Raw genomic sequence first — 19,650 nt, forward strand, 5'->3', positions numbered from 1 at the left:
TGGCAAGATACTTTTCAACCTGTTCATAGACCAGCACCATGCGCCAATGGACACTGGTGGGGCCACCTTGGGAGGTTTTACTCTAGTCTAGCCTATAGAATTTGTTTTAAAAAACAGCCTAAAATATGAATTTAAAGGATTTTGCTACCCAGCCTATCTAATCAATAGGCGAATAAACAACACAAGCCATGATACATTGCATTACCTTGTGCACGAATAGAGAAAATACATTATTCTTCTCGAAGCAGGGCACAGCTGAAGTTCATTAGCCTAATTAGTGCATTGACTTAATTGGCATCCTAGGCATAACATGATCGCATCACCATACTGTGATAATGTGTTGTATTCTATTGTGATAGAAATTTGCAGCTCTGTGAATGTGATAAGCTCTTGCGCTCTTCACCCAAAGGAACTGGTTTTCACAGGTAGGCGCAATGCCCATATATTCCTTTCCAATCAGAAATTCGTAGCCTATTTCTGTCCCAAAAAATGCAGAAATGCTAAAAGCCTGGCGGACTGGCATTTTATTTTCTATAGGGATCAACTCTCGTAGGCAATACGTGCATGCCGGTGTTGAGGGCATCAGCCTGCACTTGCTACTGCATTCACACCTCACATCACGTGATCAAGCGCACCACAAAGCATTGAAGCAATGCTTTATAACCGCGGCGCACACTACAAGGAGACTGTCTGTGACAATGACAGTGAGTGACGCGCGTAAGAGAAATCATCCCCCCAAAAGCATAGGCTTGGTTAATTTCGTTATTTTCGTAGATATAGTCTGCTTTCACTTTTATCTATATTCACTGTACTGTCAATGAAAAGAGAATAATTAAAGGACAAAAACATAATTGGATACTTTCAGACGATATAAATGTCATGGACCGACGTAAGTTATCTGCGGTGGAGACATAAAGGTAGGCTATGATTAATTTATACTCTTTTTTTGTAAATTGGATATTAATTTAATCGTGTTTGTTAGTTTTTGTTGTTGTTAAATTGATTGATTGATTGAAGTAGCCTATTTATTAACAGTTTGCAGAATTACCTGTAGTACAAAACTGTTAACTGTGAGTGGACGACACCATAAAGCATTACACTTGTTTACAAGAGGGTCCACCGTTTTCAATTCATCATAACATTTAGAGATTAACTTGGAAATGATATAACACATTTCCAATTAACTATAAATTCTCCGAAGAGACACTTTTTTAGCATACAGGTTGTATAGAAATCAGTGATGTATTGACTGGCTGATTAGTTGACTGGCAACAGTGCGGGTTGATCTTACTTTACCCTTTTTAACGGACGTGTTTTACGAGCGTCAAAAATATTGAGCCTATATTTGAGATAAAAGGCAAACTGACTGACTCGACTGTATACCAATATAGGCTAGCCCTTTTAATTATAATCTCTCTTGACGTCTCGTTATAAACAATTAGTTTAAAAGCCGTGATTCTTAACGACCTCCTTTAATTAATAAGAAAGCATATATAGCTGCCCTACATATTTAATGCGTTTTCCCCCCTGAGGCAGCATCAACTGTTTAGTTTCCCACACATTATTGTCTAGGGTGCATCTGTTATATAGGGTCAGCTGGTTGATACAGATTCCTGTGATATCACCCAGCAAATTACACCCACAGAGGTTCAACAGACCTATTATTATTATAATTATTATTATTATTATTATTATTATTATTATTAAACTGTTTTCATTTATTTGTCTTGTTTTAAATGCATTAATCAATTCATCAATTCATTCTTCTTGGTTACATTGACTGATTCAGTGATTCAGTATAGCCTCAGGGACCATGTGATTCAGTGAATATTATTTTCTGGCTGAAAAGATCTTCCATATATATTTCTAACACTATACACTGTAAGATCATCGGTGTTCATTTAACCACTTTAATCCTGGAAACCCTATTTTGGGCATTTATTGATCTATTTATTTAACTGTCAAACGGAAATCGTGACACGTTGTGAGCTTTAGATCTGCTGTTTGCTGTACTCAGTGCTCAGCATGTGTACAAATGTATACAAATGTGTACAAATGTATGTATCCAATGGGTCCAATTGTTTTGTTTATTTATTGATTTACTTTCCCTCATTCTCCAGTGAGGACCTTTCAGCCATGAAGTCTCTGTATGGGATAGTAGGAACCACAATAAAGACAATAACAACAGGCCTACACTATCTAGGCTCCAATGACGCCATCTATGATGACCCCTCCATTGACTCCAGCCCTAAGATTGAATTCCACTTAGTGAAGCCTCATTCTGGTGCAACAAGCAACTCTATAACTGGACTTATCCCTGGAGATAATTTAACCATTTACCCAACAAACATCTCAGACTTACTCCTGAGTAATGGGACCTATATGGGTGGTGGGGGCATTGCACAGTGTGAGGAGAACTTTGCAGACAACATGGAGTGTTTTATGATCCTGACACCCAATCAGCAGTTAGCAGTAGCCATCCTGGCAGTGACACTGGGCACCTTTACAGTGCTGGAGAACCTCATGGTGCTGTGTGTGATCCTGCACTCACACACGTTGCGCTCCCGGCCGTCATATCACTTCATAGGAAGCCTGGCTGTGGCTGATTTAATAGGCAGTATCATATTTGTCTACAGCTTTCTGGACTTCCATGTTCTCCACAGGAAGGACACTCCCAATGTGTTCCTCTTCAAACTAGCTGGGGTGATCGCCTCCTTCACAGCATCAGTTGGCAGTCTGTTCCTCACCGCGATTGACCGCTTCATCTCCATCCACAGGCCCATGGCGTACAAACACATCGTTACAAAGGCCAGAGCAGTCGTTGCCTTCAGCATGATGTGGTGCATTTCGATCGGCATCTCACTGCTCCCTCTGCTAGGATGGAACTGCAAACGCCTGAACTCTGTGTGCTCGGATATTTTCCCCCTTATCGACCAGAAGTACCTGATGTTCTGGATTGGAATGACCAGCATCTTAGTGCTGTTCATCATCTATGCCTACTTGTTCATCCTGTGGAAAGCCCACCACCACGCTGTCCGCATGCTTAGCCGCACCTCCCAGAGGAGCGTGGTCGTCTACACAGCGAATGGGACCAAAGTACAGCTGGTCAGGCCTGAGCAGGCCCGAATTGATCTACGTCTGGCTAAGACCTTGGTCCTCATCCTGGTGGCCCTCATCATCTGCTGGGGCCCTGTGCTAACTATCATGGCATATGACCTGTTCTGGAAGGTCAATGACTTCATCAAGACTGTGTTTGCCTTTTGCAGCATGCTGTGCCTGCTCAACTCCACTGTAAACCCAGTCATCTACGCCATGAGGAGTAAAGATCTACGCAGGGCTTTTATCAACATTTGCAAGGTGTGCCGGAGAACAAACTTACCCCTGGACAATAGTGGTGAGAGTGATTTCCATAGCAGAAGTATAAGAGGCCCAGCAGGTGCAGCAGGGAAAGATACAATTGACTCTGCAAAGACCAATAGAGTACAAGTGGCTCAGGTTAGTCTGACCGCGTCCACTGAGACCACAGCAGAGCCAGTCTGATTTTTGACTACAAGAACTAAGAAAACCTATTTCATGGGTTCTGGATTTGTTTCCATACACTACGGCTTGGTTTCAGATAAGGTTCTCAGAACCTAATTTAGAGGTGCAACACTTTTTTAAATAGCTGATTTACAAGGTCTCAATGCGTCGCATTGCGATGCATTGTGAGCTTGTAGATTGGTTATTTATGTTTTGCTTTTATGACGTATCTCAAGTTTCAGGTTACGGAGGGTTCTTCTGTCAGACTCTGGTAAAACTGTTGAAAAGACATTGCAGATCAACATATGATGCCATATTAACCACATGAATCATGTCATAATAGGCAAACATTCTGCAAAGACAGGCGAACATTCACAGAAAATAGCAGATCTACAAGCTCACATCGAGTTGCAATGGTGTGTAGGCTATTCTTATTATTTATTTTGTCCTGCATAATGCAAGCTTTGTTTTAGGGTGTATACTGTTGTATATTCTGTTGATTATTAATGGTACAAATGTTTAGTGTGATCTATCTTTAATATGCTGTATCTACAGTACTTTTTGTCATTTGCCTTGTAACTGTAACTTAACTGCTGTGCTTCCTTTGATCCCTTCCCTCATGGGATCAATAAAGGTCTTATCTTATCTTGTAGATCTGCTATTTTTGTCAAATAGATATGGTGTAGACTAGAGTTTTTTTTTAAAAGAGCGGACCAAGTTTAGACCCCCCATAGGGGACCCGGTCAATAAATGAAATGCTTTCTACTACCTGTTATTGTTCTCCTCGTCCTTTTTATTTTATTTTTGCTTTTTTTAATTTTATTTACAGTTGCCGATGTTTAGCCTATTACTTTAGACTGCTTTTTTGCCACCTGCACTGCTTTGTGACAGTGAATTTAAAACAGCAAATAAGAATTGCATTATGAAAGAATATGGTATTTCTGTTTTGCTTTCAGGATTGTTGATTTATGTTACATATAGGCCTATTGTGACAGTAAGTCAAGGTGAAACTGTGCTTACATTTATTTTGAATGGCTGTGTGATATGTGATATAAACACAAAAATGTAGTTCTAGCATTTCCATCAAATCACTCAGCTAAACAGTGTTGCAAACAGCAAACTTACATGAGAATCAGTAGTGCCACATTGTGATTTAAGACCTGTTTATCAGAAGAAGACATTAGGTATAAACTTGGTCTATTTTACATCATTTTGTTACAATTCATGGTATTTTATTTTTCTTCAATAAAATGTATATTAACACTTATTGCAGTTCTTGGTGGTCTCGTTCTTACTGATAATATAATAATGTATTATTAGTAGTAGTACTATAGTAATATATTAGTAATAATAATAATAATTATTATTATTATCATCAGCAGTACAGCAGCACTTCCAAGGTTTAAGCCATATGAATGCAGACCAGTCTATAAAGTGCGCCTGTTTCCTGGACATGGATCTTTCACATTCCATGATAAGGTAGTATTTGTATAGTATACCGGTATGTGAGAACTGTCTCGAAGTGCTCAATGTTGGAAATCAAAATAGTTTGTGCAATACTGCCCTCGTGTGGTTACTAGTACTACTACTTGACTTTGGAAATTATTTATGATAGCTTTATCAGTTTTGCCGTTATAAAATTACAAAATATGGCATCAACAATGTCCGTATTCCATGTTTGCTAGCTATTATGTTGAACTATTTTATATCCTTACTTACCGCCCGGTAGTCCGGTACTTACAATTTACCGGGTACTTAAATTTGCGATCGATAAACGTACTACAAATCCCAGCATGCATAGGCGCGCAAGCAACCTATTGGCGCATGTGACGTAGTAAGGGGGGCTGTCCAAGCCAACACAGTGTATGGGTGAAGCCGACTGCTTGCTGGGATCAAAAACAAGCAGCTAAGTTAGCCACCTATCTCTCATGTTAGCCCCCTAAGCTAGATTAACGTTAGACAGTTGGCCCGTGGTCGGCACGTCTTCATCATAACTTTTCATACGCAACCCTAGGGGCTCCTTTACGATACAAGGACAGTGATCGGAGAGGGCAACTTTTCCCCCGAAAGGTGAGTGTCTGTTTTCATCATTCGTAGCCACGGTGAGGATAGCGATTGCTAACGTCGTAGCTTTGTTTTCGTTTGGTTCCACCAGTGTGGCTAGCATTAAGCGTAGCTAATGTTCGCCTGCTACTAGATTATTGTGAATAGTGCACAAACCGGTCTGGCGTTTGTTGGCCAGTGGATTGTGTTGAAATTGACAACCCACTGTTAGCAGTGGCTATCGAGGCGTTCTTGTCTCATGGTCTATGATCTTGTTTCGGCATTTTAGCCCCTCAGACATCCGCGAGTCATGGCGTGTGGAGCCACCCTGAAGAGGACCATGGATTTCGATCCACTGATGAGCCCGACGTCCCCCAAAAGACGAAGATGCGTACCCGTGTCCCCCTCGTCGTCATCTTCGTCCCCTAGGAAATACCTTCGCATGGAACCATCGCCATTTGGGGAGTCGCCGTCGTCCAGACTTACTGCAGGTGATATAATGTTGGTCAAGTTGGCCCGTTTGCCGGCTTTGGCTGGTACTTTAAACGCATTAGCCCACATGTGGAGCTAGCTGATTGAATTCAGCAGTCATCAAATAAATCTCCTATTTTGTACACAAGGTTGAAAGTTATCAGAGGCTAAGTTACTGGTCGAGGCATCTGTTTTTGGCTGATGTCACTGTAGGGTCACATTAGAGCTGCTTAACAGTGAGATAAGGTTAGAGGCCTCTTGTGACAAATGTTATCCCTGACTAATATCTCTCTCCCCCCCCCTATAACGTCGTCTCCTTGGGCATTCTAGAACAAATCCTGAACAACATCAAGCAGGAATACAAACGCATCCAGAAAAGGAAACATCTAGATGGGGGCTACCAGCAGTCAGAGGGCTGCTATTCTCCAGAGTCCCCACCCCAGTCATCTATTATGAGTGGTTCTAGCATGCCAGGTTTGTTGTATAATGCATTGAAGAGAAAGAGAAGGATTTGTTTTGCAAGGCAAAATAGGTTTTGTACAGCCAACATTGAGATTTAACCACACTTATCTACCCGTCCCCTAGTATCTCTATTCTGGGGGGAACATAAGCCAAACAATACGCTCACATCGTGTTGTGCTTGTAGAAAGGCTATTTTGGGCAAAGATATTTAGTGTATCTCATGGGAACTATAGGATTTAAGTGCATAGACTGAGTTATGGTAGGTCGGTATGTTATTGCATAACTGCCAAATTGCAATTATTTTTGAGTAATCATTATCAATCAACTATATCAAACGTCTAATTTCGTACAAGTTTGTTATTTGTCATATCTGCCTTGTGCAATTTTTTGTTTACATAGTCTGGAAGACACATTCACATGTTTAGTATTCAATTCACAAAACATAATTAAATGGTTAGTTGCAATTTTGTTGTATGCCAATAAATCATATAGTAAAATGTCATGATCATAACTCATGCTGTAGTGTACAATCAACTCACTCTACATTCATTGTATTCTGCAGGAACATCTTGTGGAGGTGTTTCTCCAACAAGGAGAGAGCAACCTTTATTCACTCTCAGACAAGTTGGAATGATCTGTGAACGCCTCTTGAAGGAAAGGGAAGAGAAAGTGCGTGAGGAGTATGAAGAGACTATGACTTCAAAATTGGCAGGTCAGTTTCTCAATACTGGTTGGATCTGCAAATGTACTGAATTAATTTAGCATCAGTGTACATTGATAAAGTATTCTTGTAAAGTACATTCAAATGTCTTGTATATTCTGCATTTGAAAATCTGAATATAAGGTGGTTTAACATCTCCAGTTTTGCGGAAAACATTCAGAACTTACCGGTACAAGACCTAACAATTATGTACAATGCTACAATTTCAGAACAATATGATACCTTTGTGAAGTTTACACATGATCAGTTGATGCGACGATTTGGGGAACAACCTGCAAGCTGTGAGTTTTCTCTTGCACATACTTTATGCTTTGAGGTGTTTTGAATTCCATCTGTGAATGTTCAACTAACAAATCTGGTGTCTATATACCCTCCCCCCAGATGTTTCCTGAGTGTGGTACAGAATCTTTGCCAGGTGACTTTCTCTTGCTGCAAGCCGAGTCAAGTCTCAAGATTAAAGCCCATCAATGCAAGAGATACTGTTTAAATGAAACTTTTCTTACTGTGCCATATTCTGTCTTTGGGCAAAGGTTTATATGAAGCCGTTGTCAGTGGTTACCACTCTATTGTAAGCAACTAGGTGCTTCCTCATGTAAATTTATGGACCCTATCTCTATCAGTGGCCTATGTTTATCCTGCTGTACGTGTATCTACAGTTCTCTTACTTTTATAATGATTCCTGGCATTCCAGACTTTGTTATTCATTGTTTGATTTCTTTGTTACATGTAAATAAGAAAGCAATGTAGAATTCTACTAAAGGTTTGCTGGTCAATCTGTGAGCAAGGGGAAAATTTGATTTAGCATTCAAGGTTTGCAGTTTGTCCTGCAGTTCATTGTTCAACTTGAACAGTATAAATGGGCTAATCTGACCATTACCCTTCCCCCAAATCAAAAGTATTTATTTTGACATTTGTTTTCCTGATATTACTTTTAAGCCCATGTACTTAATGGAAAAATCAATAAAACGTTTTAAAGAGTTATAGTCCTTGTTTTGTTTAGACCTAATGTGCTGTTTGTGACAAGACCTGACCAATACAAACTACAGTGCTTTCTTGGGCACATTGGTTGAGAACCAACGGGGAGACCAGAATTAAACTTTTTTTCTTTTCAAGTTATTAGGGGTTAGTATTTGCTCATGATTGTAATGTTAGCTTGGTTGTCAATGGCCATAGAAAAAATGCCAGACATGCTGAGCAAATGCATTCTTTTAATGAGAAATGCAAAACAATTCACACAACCCTAGACTTTAAGCAAGAATTAATTGAAATAAGAATGGAACCAGGTTTAACATGAAATTGAAACCTGCAGACTAATCGTTCAGCAGCCTCCCCAGGTCAGTCGAGCCACATGATCGGTCTTCTGTTTGGTGGACTTAATGAAGCCCAGAAATTCAAGCTCAGACACAGACTGGATGAAACGAGCACTGGAAAATGGTTAAGGCCCAAGACCCAAATTCACTGCTACAAAACAATTATAAAAATAGTCTAGTATCATACTGATCATACCGTCTGAAAAGTGCAGCGATATACAGTATGTGTGTGTATATATATCTATATATATATCAATGTTTTCCAACATGCTCAAAAATAGTAATCTAAAATATGCAACAAATTGTGGAGCTTTTATGCATCTATTCTTATAGTCCACTGTTACAGCATGTTTGTTCATAGATAAATGTTTATAAAGGATACTGTTTGAGTTCATCTACTTTTCCATAATCTTTGGAATCAGGATCTTGACCCTCAGCAGCAGAGACCACAGTGGCATATGCCTGGAAAACAAACACACGTTATCATGGAACACATGACAAACAACTTGATATAACGAAATTAAAGTAACCTTTGCACTTACAACACCAACATCTATTATCTGTTGCTGTAAGATGAGTCATTATTGAATGTGTGATTAACAAATCAATAAGCATTTTTACATTTTCCTCCAAATTCAATCATTTATGTTGCATTTCATGTAGATGTCAAAAAACTTCCCTTACAAAAGGTGATCATAAGGTCTTAGGAACTCACCTCTAACCAGTCATAGAGGTTGATCAGTCTGCCGCACTCAAGGTGAAGTTTGTGCACAATGCAGATATCAGGAGCAGCGTTTGAGACTGAGCCGTCATCTGTTCTCAAGTGGTTATTCTAAAAAACAAAAGTAATTGTTCTTCATACAGTATTGTGAATTGTTTCACATGTTGAAAGACTTTGAAAAACATCATATATCAAAATATTCTCAATACAACTTGGGAAATGTATTGCCAGAACATTGTTTGTGTTAAACGTGCTGTAAGTGATAGGTTTAAAGCTCTATATTACACAATATTAATCTTTAACAAACAGAAAATACATTTTCAGGTGGGTTCCGAATTTCATCTAATCAGGAAAGAGATCCAATTTAACAGCTTCAATAATTTTGTATGCTCATGACATTTTTTTTGTTTCTTTACTTCCAATTAAAATGAATCTTCCAGTATCCTTGGAGTATCCAACCTACACTATACTAACTGAATATAGAGCTATTAACACATTTAGACCTGAAGTCTCTTCTAAATCTTATAACGTGCTCAAACATTTATGTCAAGCACCCCCACAATTATATTTTTTGGCCACAGATCCCCATCTCAAAATATTTTGTTACAGGGACCCCCAGAAGATTCAAATATTTTTTCCAAAATAGCAGACAAGCTCATAGCACGGCACAAGGTGATGCGCTATGAGCTTGTATATCTGCTATTTTTGAATAGCCAAAGTATGTGTGGTTAAAATCTATGCTTTTCCAATTTTAATTGGTAAACAAAACATATATACTTACTCAATTTAAGCTTAATTTATGCTATGTTGTTGGTAAAAATAGTAATAGCATAAAATGCCATTAGTTACCTGAAGATAGTGGTATGGACTGCTGAGTGCAGTCTGAATGGAGGTACGAGGTGTGGCATTGAGATGTCGCCTTAGAACAGCAGAGGAACTGTAGTAGCACACCTCATTCAATGGCTGACACTCTGGGGGAGACAGGTAACTCCTGGGAAGAATTAAATTGAATTTATTGAAAGGATAGCCTCTTGAGATGCCGCATCTCATTTTAGAGGGGGTCCCATCAATCATGTTAGACAAATACATACAATACAAGTACACAAATACATCCATATACAGATAGATGGACAAGGACATACGTATTTGTTAGTTGAATAACGATTTAGAATTTGGAGACAGTCCTCAATAAGGAAACACTGGCGATACGCAGGTATTTTAGGGCTGTAATTTCCTTGCTGACGCAGAAGAACAAATCATGATCAAGAAACTGCATCACCTCAACATCCCTCCACTTCTCATCCACTGGACTCACGTTTTGAGTAATAGACCAAACAGTTAAAGTAGGTAGGTACATAATTTTCATCAACAGTTATCAACACAGGGGCTCCCAGGGTTGTATCCTCAGTCCTCTAGTCTACACACTATACACAAATGACTGTATAAGCCCTTCACCCAACATCACATACTTTAAATACTCTGATACTGCCATTCTCGGACTGCTCCATCATCCCCATGACAAAAACCTCTATAGAGCGTCGCAGTCCCGCCCCCTGTCATGAAGACGCCAGGCCCAGGAAATGAATCCCAATGCATTTTTCCCATAGACATTTAAAAAAGTATTTATTTAAAGACGGTTACGCCGTGGACAAAGCCAACTCCAGTCGTGACAAATCATGACAATAAACACAACATTTTGGACCAAACAAACAATTACATAGAAAAAACAAAACAAAAAAGTGTTAACCCGTCGTTTTTTTTTCTACTTTTTAATTATTTGTTTGGCCCAAAACATTGTGTCATGATTTGTCACGACAAGAGTTGGCTTTGTCCGCGGCGTAACCGTCTTTAAATAAATACTTTATGAAAAGTCTATGAGGAAAATGAACAGAGAATCATTTCCTGTGCCCTGGTAGGGGCGGGACTGCAACGTTCTATTACGGACTATCAGAACACCATTTCCCATTTTAAACAGTGGTGCACCTACAGTTGAATGTGGACAAAACAAAAATAACTGGTCATTGACACAAACTGGACTTTAACCAACTCCTCAGTAATGGTAAAACAGTAGAACAGGTTGACAGTTTCACATATCTTGGACTCACTGGACAAGACGGTTTGATCAACATATTACATCTATCCATTCACGCTTTCAGCAAAGACTCCATGTAATCCGTAAATTAAGATCATCATCTGTTGCTCCTCATCTTGTCATTATTGTACAAAAGAATTAATTTCAACCGGTTCCGATATGCCTGTTCTGTCATGCCTCACAGAAACAAACTTTTCAGTATTACCCGTATTGCTTCCTAGATCATCGGACTTCCCACGAGCACTTTATGATATGAACAATAAGGCCATCACACGGCTAGCACTTTCAATCTCACATGACACTGATCATCCCCTGTATCGCTTTTTCAACCTCATGCCATCAGGACAAAGATACAGAACCTTGGCATGGAAAAAGGTCTGTTTTAGTAGTCTTGTCCCCTCAGCCATCGTGGCATTAAACAAACTGCCCTGTCGATAGGATGGTTCTGTATACATGTTTTTGTATTGTCTTGGTGTAATGTTTTCTGTACTGTGTTCTTTTGTTGTGGGTGTTGAAAGGACCTGTGAAGATGAATATCCTTCGGGACAATAAAGATTATTAATTAAACACGATTATATGTACATAAAATACATTTTGGAGTGTACTAATGCATGCAAGTGAATGAACATTATGATTAGACAGACAAACAAGGTCTAGAGAGCCATTCACACCAAAACACTGAAGAATAGCGTTCTATTTTCTTACTTGGTAAGTGGTACCAAGAAAATGCTGCACAGACCAGCTTCATAGCCCACGTGGGGGGGGGGGGGGGACTACACCTCTGTGGTGTTGAAAGACTATGCAATAGGATACATTTATAATCTTACTCTGATTATTCATTATAAGGAGGTGATAGTTGTACCTGATGTAATGCCAGCTATCCTACCAGTTAGCATTAGCCATTGATAATCTCTGGCTAGGTGGTCATTGTTGGGAGATAATTTACCGACAGGGAGTTTAACCACCGAGGCTTCAGCTCGGTGGTTAAACTCTTATCCCGCTTATTACATCGTTACCCAACATAAATTAATAAATTGGCTGTCATGTTGGAAACAGCAGTAAATCAGCGGGGCCCAGCAGGTGCTCAGAGGGTTTGATTAGGCAGCGGTCGGTTATAGAGCGGAGCGGTCTGTTATCAAGAAATAACACACGGATGAATTCAGCGATTGACCAATCAGAATCAAGCATTCCATGTAATAATTTCCGTTAATAACAAAACATTTTGAGGGTGAGTGAGAGCGGTTGCATCCCAGATGTCCTTCTGATGGATTTTGATTGGCCATCAATGTTTGATCGATAAGTATGAAATCAGTCTGAAAGGGATCCAAAGTTGTGGCGTTGAGTAGTAAACGCCGCCATCCACTTCCACACAGGCACACAACATATTATTTATAGTTAGTTATCATTATAGTTGTAGAGTGCTTGGCATGAATGGCACTTAGCAATATATTCTACTGTAATAATATCACGTTCAAACGCTTGCGTGAATGTATGTGTAAATAGAAAATGAATAGAAGCTTATTTCTACTTGGTGAGAATGGAACAGAGCAGGGAATGTTTTGTGTGTGCACTGCCCGCAGTCCGTAACAGAGCTGCTCAGTGACAAATAAAGTCCCCCGATAGAATAACCAGTGTCTGGCACGAGAAGTTCATTTAATGCAACACAAAATCATATGCAAGCATTACTGTATGTGATGGTATCTTGTTCGCTCGCACTCCATTTTAGTATTTGAGCTGCTGATTGTACTGCCTTTTTCTGGCATTAACTGACTCTTGTCAGTATTGTATGTGATGACTGGGCTCAGAATGGCTTAAACACGCTTGGTTGGTGCAAATTTGAATTTTCAGGTTGGTTGAGAACTCTAGTATAACATCAATGTACTATAGGTATGAATATGTTGTAATATGAAAATCCAGGCACTACTACATTCAGGACAGATCTGTCTCACCGTACTACGCCGTCGATAAACTCTAGGGCTTCGTTGCGTAGAATCTCAAAATGGCTCATTTTTTTGGTTCTCCGAGATTCCTTCATCTCCAGCAGTGTCTACAAAACAAAACAGGGCAATGCAGTTAGATCAAACAACACTTGAACACACATGGGATAACTGTTAAATATCCAGTGGTATAACTGTTAAATGCTGTACCTTCTGCAGTTGGAACAGATCTGTTTTCTTCTGAAACCCTTTTTCAGGAGAGGTGAGGTCCCCACCACCAGCAGAAACTTCAGTAGAGGTGTCTGTTAAGATGAAGAGACATGGAAATATTCTGTGCTTATGAAGTGGTTTTCTTTTCATCGTTTTTTTCGTAGTTACAGTTCAATCATTGCCCCAACCATGTACTGTGGACCCAGTAACTTGTCAAGTACCAATGTTAGTTTTTGTTTATTAAATGATCCTCATTAGTGTCTTCCTGGGGTCCTGAATAAAACAAATACAATACAGATGTACAACAAAAAATACAATTTAAAATAAAAATTAGTCTGAGGGAGTGTAAATAACCACATGCATCCTCCATTATACATGGATTCACCCACCACTTCCTTTCACCTAACAGCAAGGACTTTCACCAGGACAGTGTAACATGCCAGAGTTTCACACTATCTCCCTTAGATCCAAACTGAACAGTCACCCAAACCAACTTGTAGCAGTCGCTAGTACAACATAACCCCCTGCTGGTTTCAACCTGCAACCTCCAGTCATTATCATTACTTACCATCCAGCTGCTTAAATTTGACCAGCATTTCCTCCAGTTTGCCAAGAGTTTGCTTCATCTTCTTGGACTTGACAGACCGTAGAATCTCAGCACACTTCTGTAGCACTGTGATCAGCTCATCTTTAGCCAGCATTCTAGTGGACAAACCACATGATGGTGACGGACAAAAGCAACCTGCTCAGCTCAACCAAGGTATGTTTGCATCTTTGTGGGTTGATTTGGGAGCTTTTTAAAGCATTTGAATTAATTCTCACCGGGCACTGCACTGAGTGCACTCCCTGTGGGGGTGTGGAACGCGTGTGTCGAATTTGAAGTCGGTTGGGCGAACGAGTTATGTGGATTAGACGTACTTACATACTTACAGACATTTATAGATAGATACAGTAAATTCTGTAATCTGACTTACCCAAGGAGCTGCATGGCTGACTGGTACTCCTCATTCTCCCAGATGTTCTTATCCAGGCACAATATATGGAGCTCCCTGATCTGTGAACAGAGAGACAGTTTGTCTGACATAACATAACTAATCAAGTAGTCGTACAGCAGCCAGAGGGAGAATCAACAATTTACAAAATAAAATAAAAACATCCTGGAAATGCACTGTGAAAGAAAAGGTATGTTTGTCTAAAGATCCTTGCCTGTTTCCCAAGGGGGTACTTGGGTAATGAAGAGGTCAGGATGTGGAGACATCTTAGGATGGGGTAATAATTCTTGTGGTATTTGTGAAGATTCTTCAGCAGCTTTTGACAAACCCCCTACAGATAAAAATGCAGTCTAGTCAATACAATGACAGTGTTTGAATTGTGTTTATACTCTTGAAAAGATATAATTGGATTGGAGGAGGATGCGAGAACTAGTTTTAATTTAGCCATTTAGACTTGGAGGATAATTCCTCAGCTTCGCGTTGGACAGAAATTATACACCCTTTCAAAAACCAGAGGCTCATTGTTGAATATTCTGTGAGTAGAAAAGACGTATACCTTCATATGTTTGTCGTCGGTCAACAGATTAACCTGTTCTTGAGGTTCTTGCTTCTCTACATAGCTGTGGAAAAATAAATAATATTCAGCTGCTGAGGATGCAGGAGAAAGGCTTACTCTGTCAGATCAGAGACTGTAAAAGGGAGGAACCGAGGAGAAGAACAGTCAGGAACGTAAACAATGTTATTTGCTCACACTGGTGCATGTGCGTGTACCTTCTGAAGGATGGTAGCTGCCTGACTCTCTCCAAATCCTGGTGGCTGAGCTGCATGGCATTAATCAGTGCTTCCTTCTTCTTGCAGCACAGCACAGCCAGAGGCTGGCTATGGAAGTGTTCCAGCAGTGCCAACTGTAGGACAGAGCAAACATATGTCACACTCACATTTTCCAACAAGATACATTGGTACTTAAACAATACAGACACAGGACAAAAATAGAAAAACAATGAAAAGCAGACTCTTAGAATGTATTTCCTACCTGCAGGCCTTTGATGAAATTTCGCACTGAGAAGTCATGATAGAGGAAAATGCTGATCAGCACCTGTAGCACCTTACCACTCAGCTTAAAGGGAAACTGATGCGTCAGGATCAACTACAAACACAGATAGCAATACAAAATTAGATACATTTTCTGGGATATAATAAAGAGAATAACATTTTTTGGAGTGAGTTTTGTGCCTCTCATGCCGTTTTCCCTTGCTGTATAGTCTTATCCTAAGTTTAGAGGATTTTTCAGCATGGCAAGTTTTACCTGGGAATTAACATGTCAGACATAACCAAATCCAAACCACCTAGTGGTTTCCTGTGTATGAGGTCACTGTTGGTGTTGCTGGTGTTATAGAAGAGTCTTCAAGTGATGTTGACCTGTAGTAGAACCCTAGGCTATAACCTCCAAATATTATAAATCATCTTTGTCTGTTGCTTGCTCCTGTGCAGGAAACATCAAATAGCTCTTTTTTCAACACAAACAAAGCCAATTATTTGATCTAATGCCAACAGCTGTTCTTTTCAAGTTTGTTTATGTGCCAAATGTGTGACCAAAAAGATCACTGACAATATTTGGACTTAGTATATCACATATACAACCAATCATACATATTTCTTCTGTATGTTAGTGTGTGTAGTGTGTGTGTGTGTGTGTGTGTGTGTGTGTGTGTGTGTGTGTGTGTGTGTGTGTGTGTGTGTGGCCTACCTTGTCTATGACAGTGGCCAGGTGCTGGGTACAGGAGAGGGACTGGAAGAGCTCTATGCAAAGCAGAGAGGACACAGAGTGTGGCAACATATGTTGGATGGTGCTCGGCGATGTGGCAATGCCAAAGATGAACATCAGGGGAATCTGTTCAATATACCGGCTGTGCAAGAAAATACAACACGGTTATGCAAATGTGTGATTGTATTCCAACATATGCACAGAGAAAAAAGGGATTGTAGCTAAAGTAACCAAAAACAACAATGGTCCTAATGAGAAACATAAGGACAATTACACATTACACAATAAGGACATTACCAGACAATGGGTCAGTTACTCAGGAGTAATTTGGGTGATTCTTTGTCAATCCATTCCAAAGTGGTTTGGGCATTTGACCATTTAGCTTCCGGCTGAACTTTGAGACTAAATATCTACTATCAAACAATTTTATATACAAGCTGTATGAACACTTATTACATGATTAGGTAAATAATTATGTTTGAAAACATGTCCTGGGTTCGATTCCAGAACCCAAAAGGACCTTTGCTGCAGAGTCCCTGCTTTCTAACTGTAGCCCCTGGGGAAAACAACGTAGTAAATGATCAGAGAAACCACAACTAGCAACAAACAAAATGGTGACAAACTAAACCTATGTACAGTACCTGCAGATGAGGATGAAGTCCTGGAGAACTCTTGGGTTGAAAGCCTCCAAGTCTTTGAAGATAATGACAATGGGAGGCTGCTCTTGTGCATCTGTGGCTCCAGAACTACGTTTTTTACCAGGAGTACATTTCTGAAACAAAAACAATAATGATTTAAAAAATAAAACATCCATCCACCTTCAAACAACCATTTATCGAAGTCAGCAGTTCCAGGAGAGAACCCCAGACTTTCCTTGTCCTGGTCACATTAGCCAGCTCTGAGGATACCATGGCATTCCCAGGCCAGTGTGGAGATATTATCCCTCCTTCGGTCTACCCTGTGGCCTCTTCCCAGCTGGGTGTGCCTAGAAAACCTCTATACCTCTTAAGTCACCGCAGCAGATATAAACCGGAAAACATGAATGTGTCAAGTGTTTCAAGTTTAAATCTGCTGCTCATCAGATTCAGTCATCAGGAAAATCAACTGGAAAAAGGCATGGCACCTTCGGGAAACCCTACCCAGGACTACATTGCAAAGAGCCTATTGTGTTTTTGGAGCACCAAGCCGAATGCATTTGAGGATTCAAACCCCTGGTCTCTGCAGGGTGGGCAGGAATTCACCCCAGCGCCACCCATCTGTGGTCATTTTAATTAACACTGAGAATGTTAATGTAAAATCGTCTTTCATTGTCAGATACTACCCAATATTAATCATGCCACATCAGAAACTAGAAATTCCCCCCTACCTTGGTTTTGCTTTTGTACCAGTCAGAGAGAGTACTGAGGGAACAATGCACTTTCTTCAGGTTAAGCGGTTTGCTGTTCTGCCCAGCCTCCTCTTCCTCTTCATCATCCACAGATACAACAGTGTTCATCAGGCTCTCCAGAACCCTTTGCATCAGATGCTTCAATGCTGGCATGATGAAGAAGTTTTGTTTAATAACACTATAATGTACTGACCTTTCACAGACTGTTCATAAAAACAAAAAATGTGTAATAGAACAACCACTTTACATGATATGCCATATTAATGCAATCAGCTGGAGAAATTGAGTGATATTTGAAAAACGTGAAATCTACACAAAGGTATTAACAAAGGTGCTTGTTGTGAAATGTAGGCAATTTCAGGAACGGGGGAAAAAAGCAAAACAAAGCAATTATTGGACCAATATGACATATATAAACAGGTTATATGCACATAACCCGTTTCCCTAAAGTTGGTAAACCAAAAGGTAATGCAAGCTAGAGTCTGCCTTTACCTCCACACTCTTTGGCCTGAATCGAAACCACATGAGGAGTCACAGACTGTTGGAGTAGCTCAGACAAACTCTGGAATGTCATGTCATGATCAGGAACATTCACACCTATGGAGAAGATCAAATGACGAACAGAATTACCCCACAGATTTTTAGTCTTAAAAATAAATAAGAAAAATTACATTTTTTTTAATGTCACAATCTCTGCAGAAAAACAGCTCTTCACATTATAATTGAACCGAAATAAAACAAACTTTTGTGACTTAATGCATACATGGTTTTTATTGCGGTGCAGGCATTTTTTTTTATGTGACGGTTTTCTAAAAATATGTTCTAGTTCTACTAGCTCTTTTCATACTTTTGGAATATGCTATATATGGATATGGGATTTAGCACTCCACTGAGAATCCCATTATTGAAGTGCAATCTCCTTTTCTAACTCATCACCAGCATAACCTACCGAGCACCAGAGCAGCTGTAGGAATCTCACTGGCTCTCATTCGTGATGACCAGTTGTCTGCACTGCGATGGAAAGTGGAGCAGCACTTTCTGATGAACTCCAACAAACTGTCTAGGATGTTCCTGTTGAGTTCATCCTGCAAAACCTTCAGAGGCAACCGGGAATAATATTTTGCCAGTCATATCTAGCCTCACGTAGCCATACAGTCTAACTACGCGAGACAAAGTTATATAGCCTATGCAAAAGGCACAAATACAGCAAGGCAGTATAAACACAAAGTATTCAATAACTTGTTTTGAAGGCACGACCCTTGATTATTTGGGTAAGAAGAAAAAAAATGTTGCAATAATATTTCATACAGTACTCTTTTTCAACCAACGCAAAAAAATATAAATAATAAATAAATAATGTGCAATATTTCAGGGAGACAGGACATTGAAATATTTCAACGCCTTAAAAAGGCCAAAAATTGTATCCGATTCTTAGCCTAGGGTAATTTACTACTCACCTGTGTCTCCGTTTTCATTTTGTCCCACAGACTTTGGCAGAATTGGAATCGCAGTTTGACATTCTCTGTGTCTTCACATCCATGTATGAAATGATCCTCTATCAAGAATACGACATCTACTATGATGACTATGCAGGGTAACTTTGCTTTGTAAAAAAAACATCTTTGTTGCCATCTTACATCTTGAACATTGATTCACACTGCGAGAAACCTTAACTTACCCAAATCAGGAGTCTTCTTCCTTTTCTTTTTAGTGCTCGGTTTGAAAACAAAGCAGCCCTGAAGTCAAGTAAACAGAAAATAAAACACGATTTAAACATTGTTTGGCTGTAAGTTTGCAAGTGCAACATTAGTCCACTCACTACCCACCTTCGACACGGACGAGGTCGTCATTGCAGCGTTAAATATTTCTTTATAAGTATCTAATGTATATTATCTCGTGTCTGGCAGATACAAAATAGCAGTGTGGAGTTGGAGATTCATGGAGAACATCAACATACGTGGTACTACAACAACTAGAAAGGAACACTTCCTGCAGCGTAATTCCCGCCAGGATGACGTTT

At 39.7% G+C, this 19,650-nt stretch overlaps 3 protein-coding genes across 4 annotated transcripts; 2 read left to right on the forward strand and 1 right to left on the reverse strand.

Moving 5' to 3' along the window:
* Positions 1-2,136: 2,136 nt before the first annotated feature.
* On the forward strand, positions 2,137-3,540 carry LOC306941842 (cannabinoid receptor type 1B-like; the record flags this gene model as incomplete). The annotated part of the gene is made up of 1 exon (XM_079527481.1): positions 2,137-3,540. The coding sequence occupies one exon, from the start codon at positions 2,137-2,139 to the stop codon at positions 3,538-3,540; it is 1,404 nt and encodes a 467-aa protein (XP_079383607.1).
* A 1,791-nt stretch (positions 3,541-5,331) lies between these two features.
* On the forward strand, positions 5,332-8,197 carry LOC306942026 (akirin-2-like). Its single transcript, XM_079527697.1, has 6 exons — positions 5,332-5,589; positions 5,852-6,053; positions 6,364-6,507; positions 7,058-7,207; positions 7,426-7,497; positions 7,598-8,197. Exons 2-6 carry the CDS (start codon positions 5,873-5,875, stop codon positions 7,606-7,608), a joined length of 558 nt encoding a protein of 185 aa, XP_079383823.1. The 5' UTR covers positions 5,332-5,589; positions 5,852-5,872; the 3' UTR covers positions 7,609-8,197.
* A 207-nt stretch (positions 8,198-8,404) lies between these two features.
* On the reverse strand, positions 8,405-19,634 carry orc3 (origin recognition complex, subunit 3). Of its 2 annotated transcripts, none has more exons than XM_079527696.1 (20): positions 19,457-19,634; positions 19,309-19,366; positions 19,088-19,185; positions 18,580-18,724; positions 18,123-18,227; positions 17,610-17,776; positions 16,885-17,015; positions 16,226-16,385; positions 15,512-15,595; positions 15,250-15,383; positions 15,035-15,098; positions 14,693-14,809; positions 14,461-14,540; positions 14,055-14,188; positions 13,487-13,578; positions 13,289-13,386; positions 10,097-10,238; positions 9,242-9,358; positions 8,909-8,988; positions 8,405-8,640 (listed from the first exon to the last, which is right to left on the reverse strand). In XM_079527696.1, the coding sequence occupies exons 1-20, from the start codon at positions 19,478-19,480 to the stop codon at positions 8,535-8,537; spliced, it is 2,136 nt and encodes a 711-aa protein (XP_079383822.1). In that variant the 5' UTR covers positions 19,481-19,634; the 3' UTR covers positions 8,405-8,534. The 2 variants fall into 2 exon arrangements, with proteins under 2 accessions (XP_079383822.1, XP_079383821.1); XM_079527695.1 differs by having other exon boundaries at positions 15,512-15,625.
* Positions 19,635-19,650: the final 16 nt, after the last annotated feature.

This window comes from Electrona antarctica (genome assembly GCF_951216825.1).
Source record: "Electrona antarctica genome assembly, chromosome: 18".
NCBI lineage: Eukaryota > Metazoa > Chordata > Actinopteri > Myctophiformes > Myctophidae > Electrona > Electrona antarctica.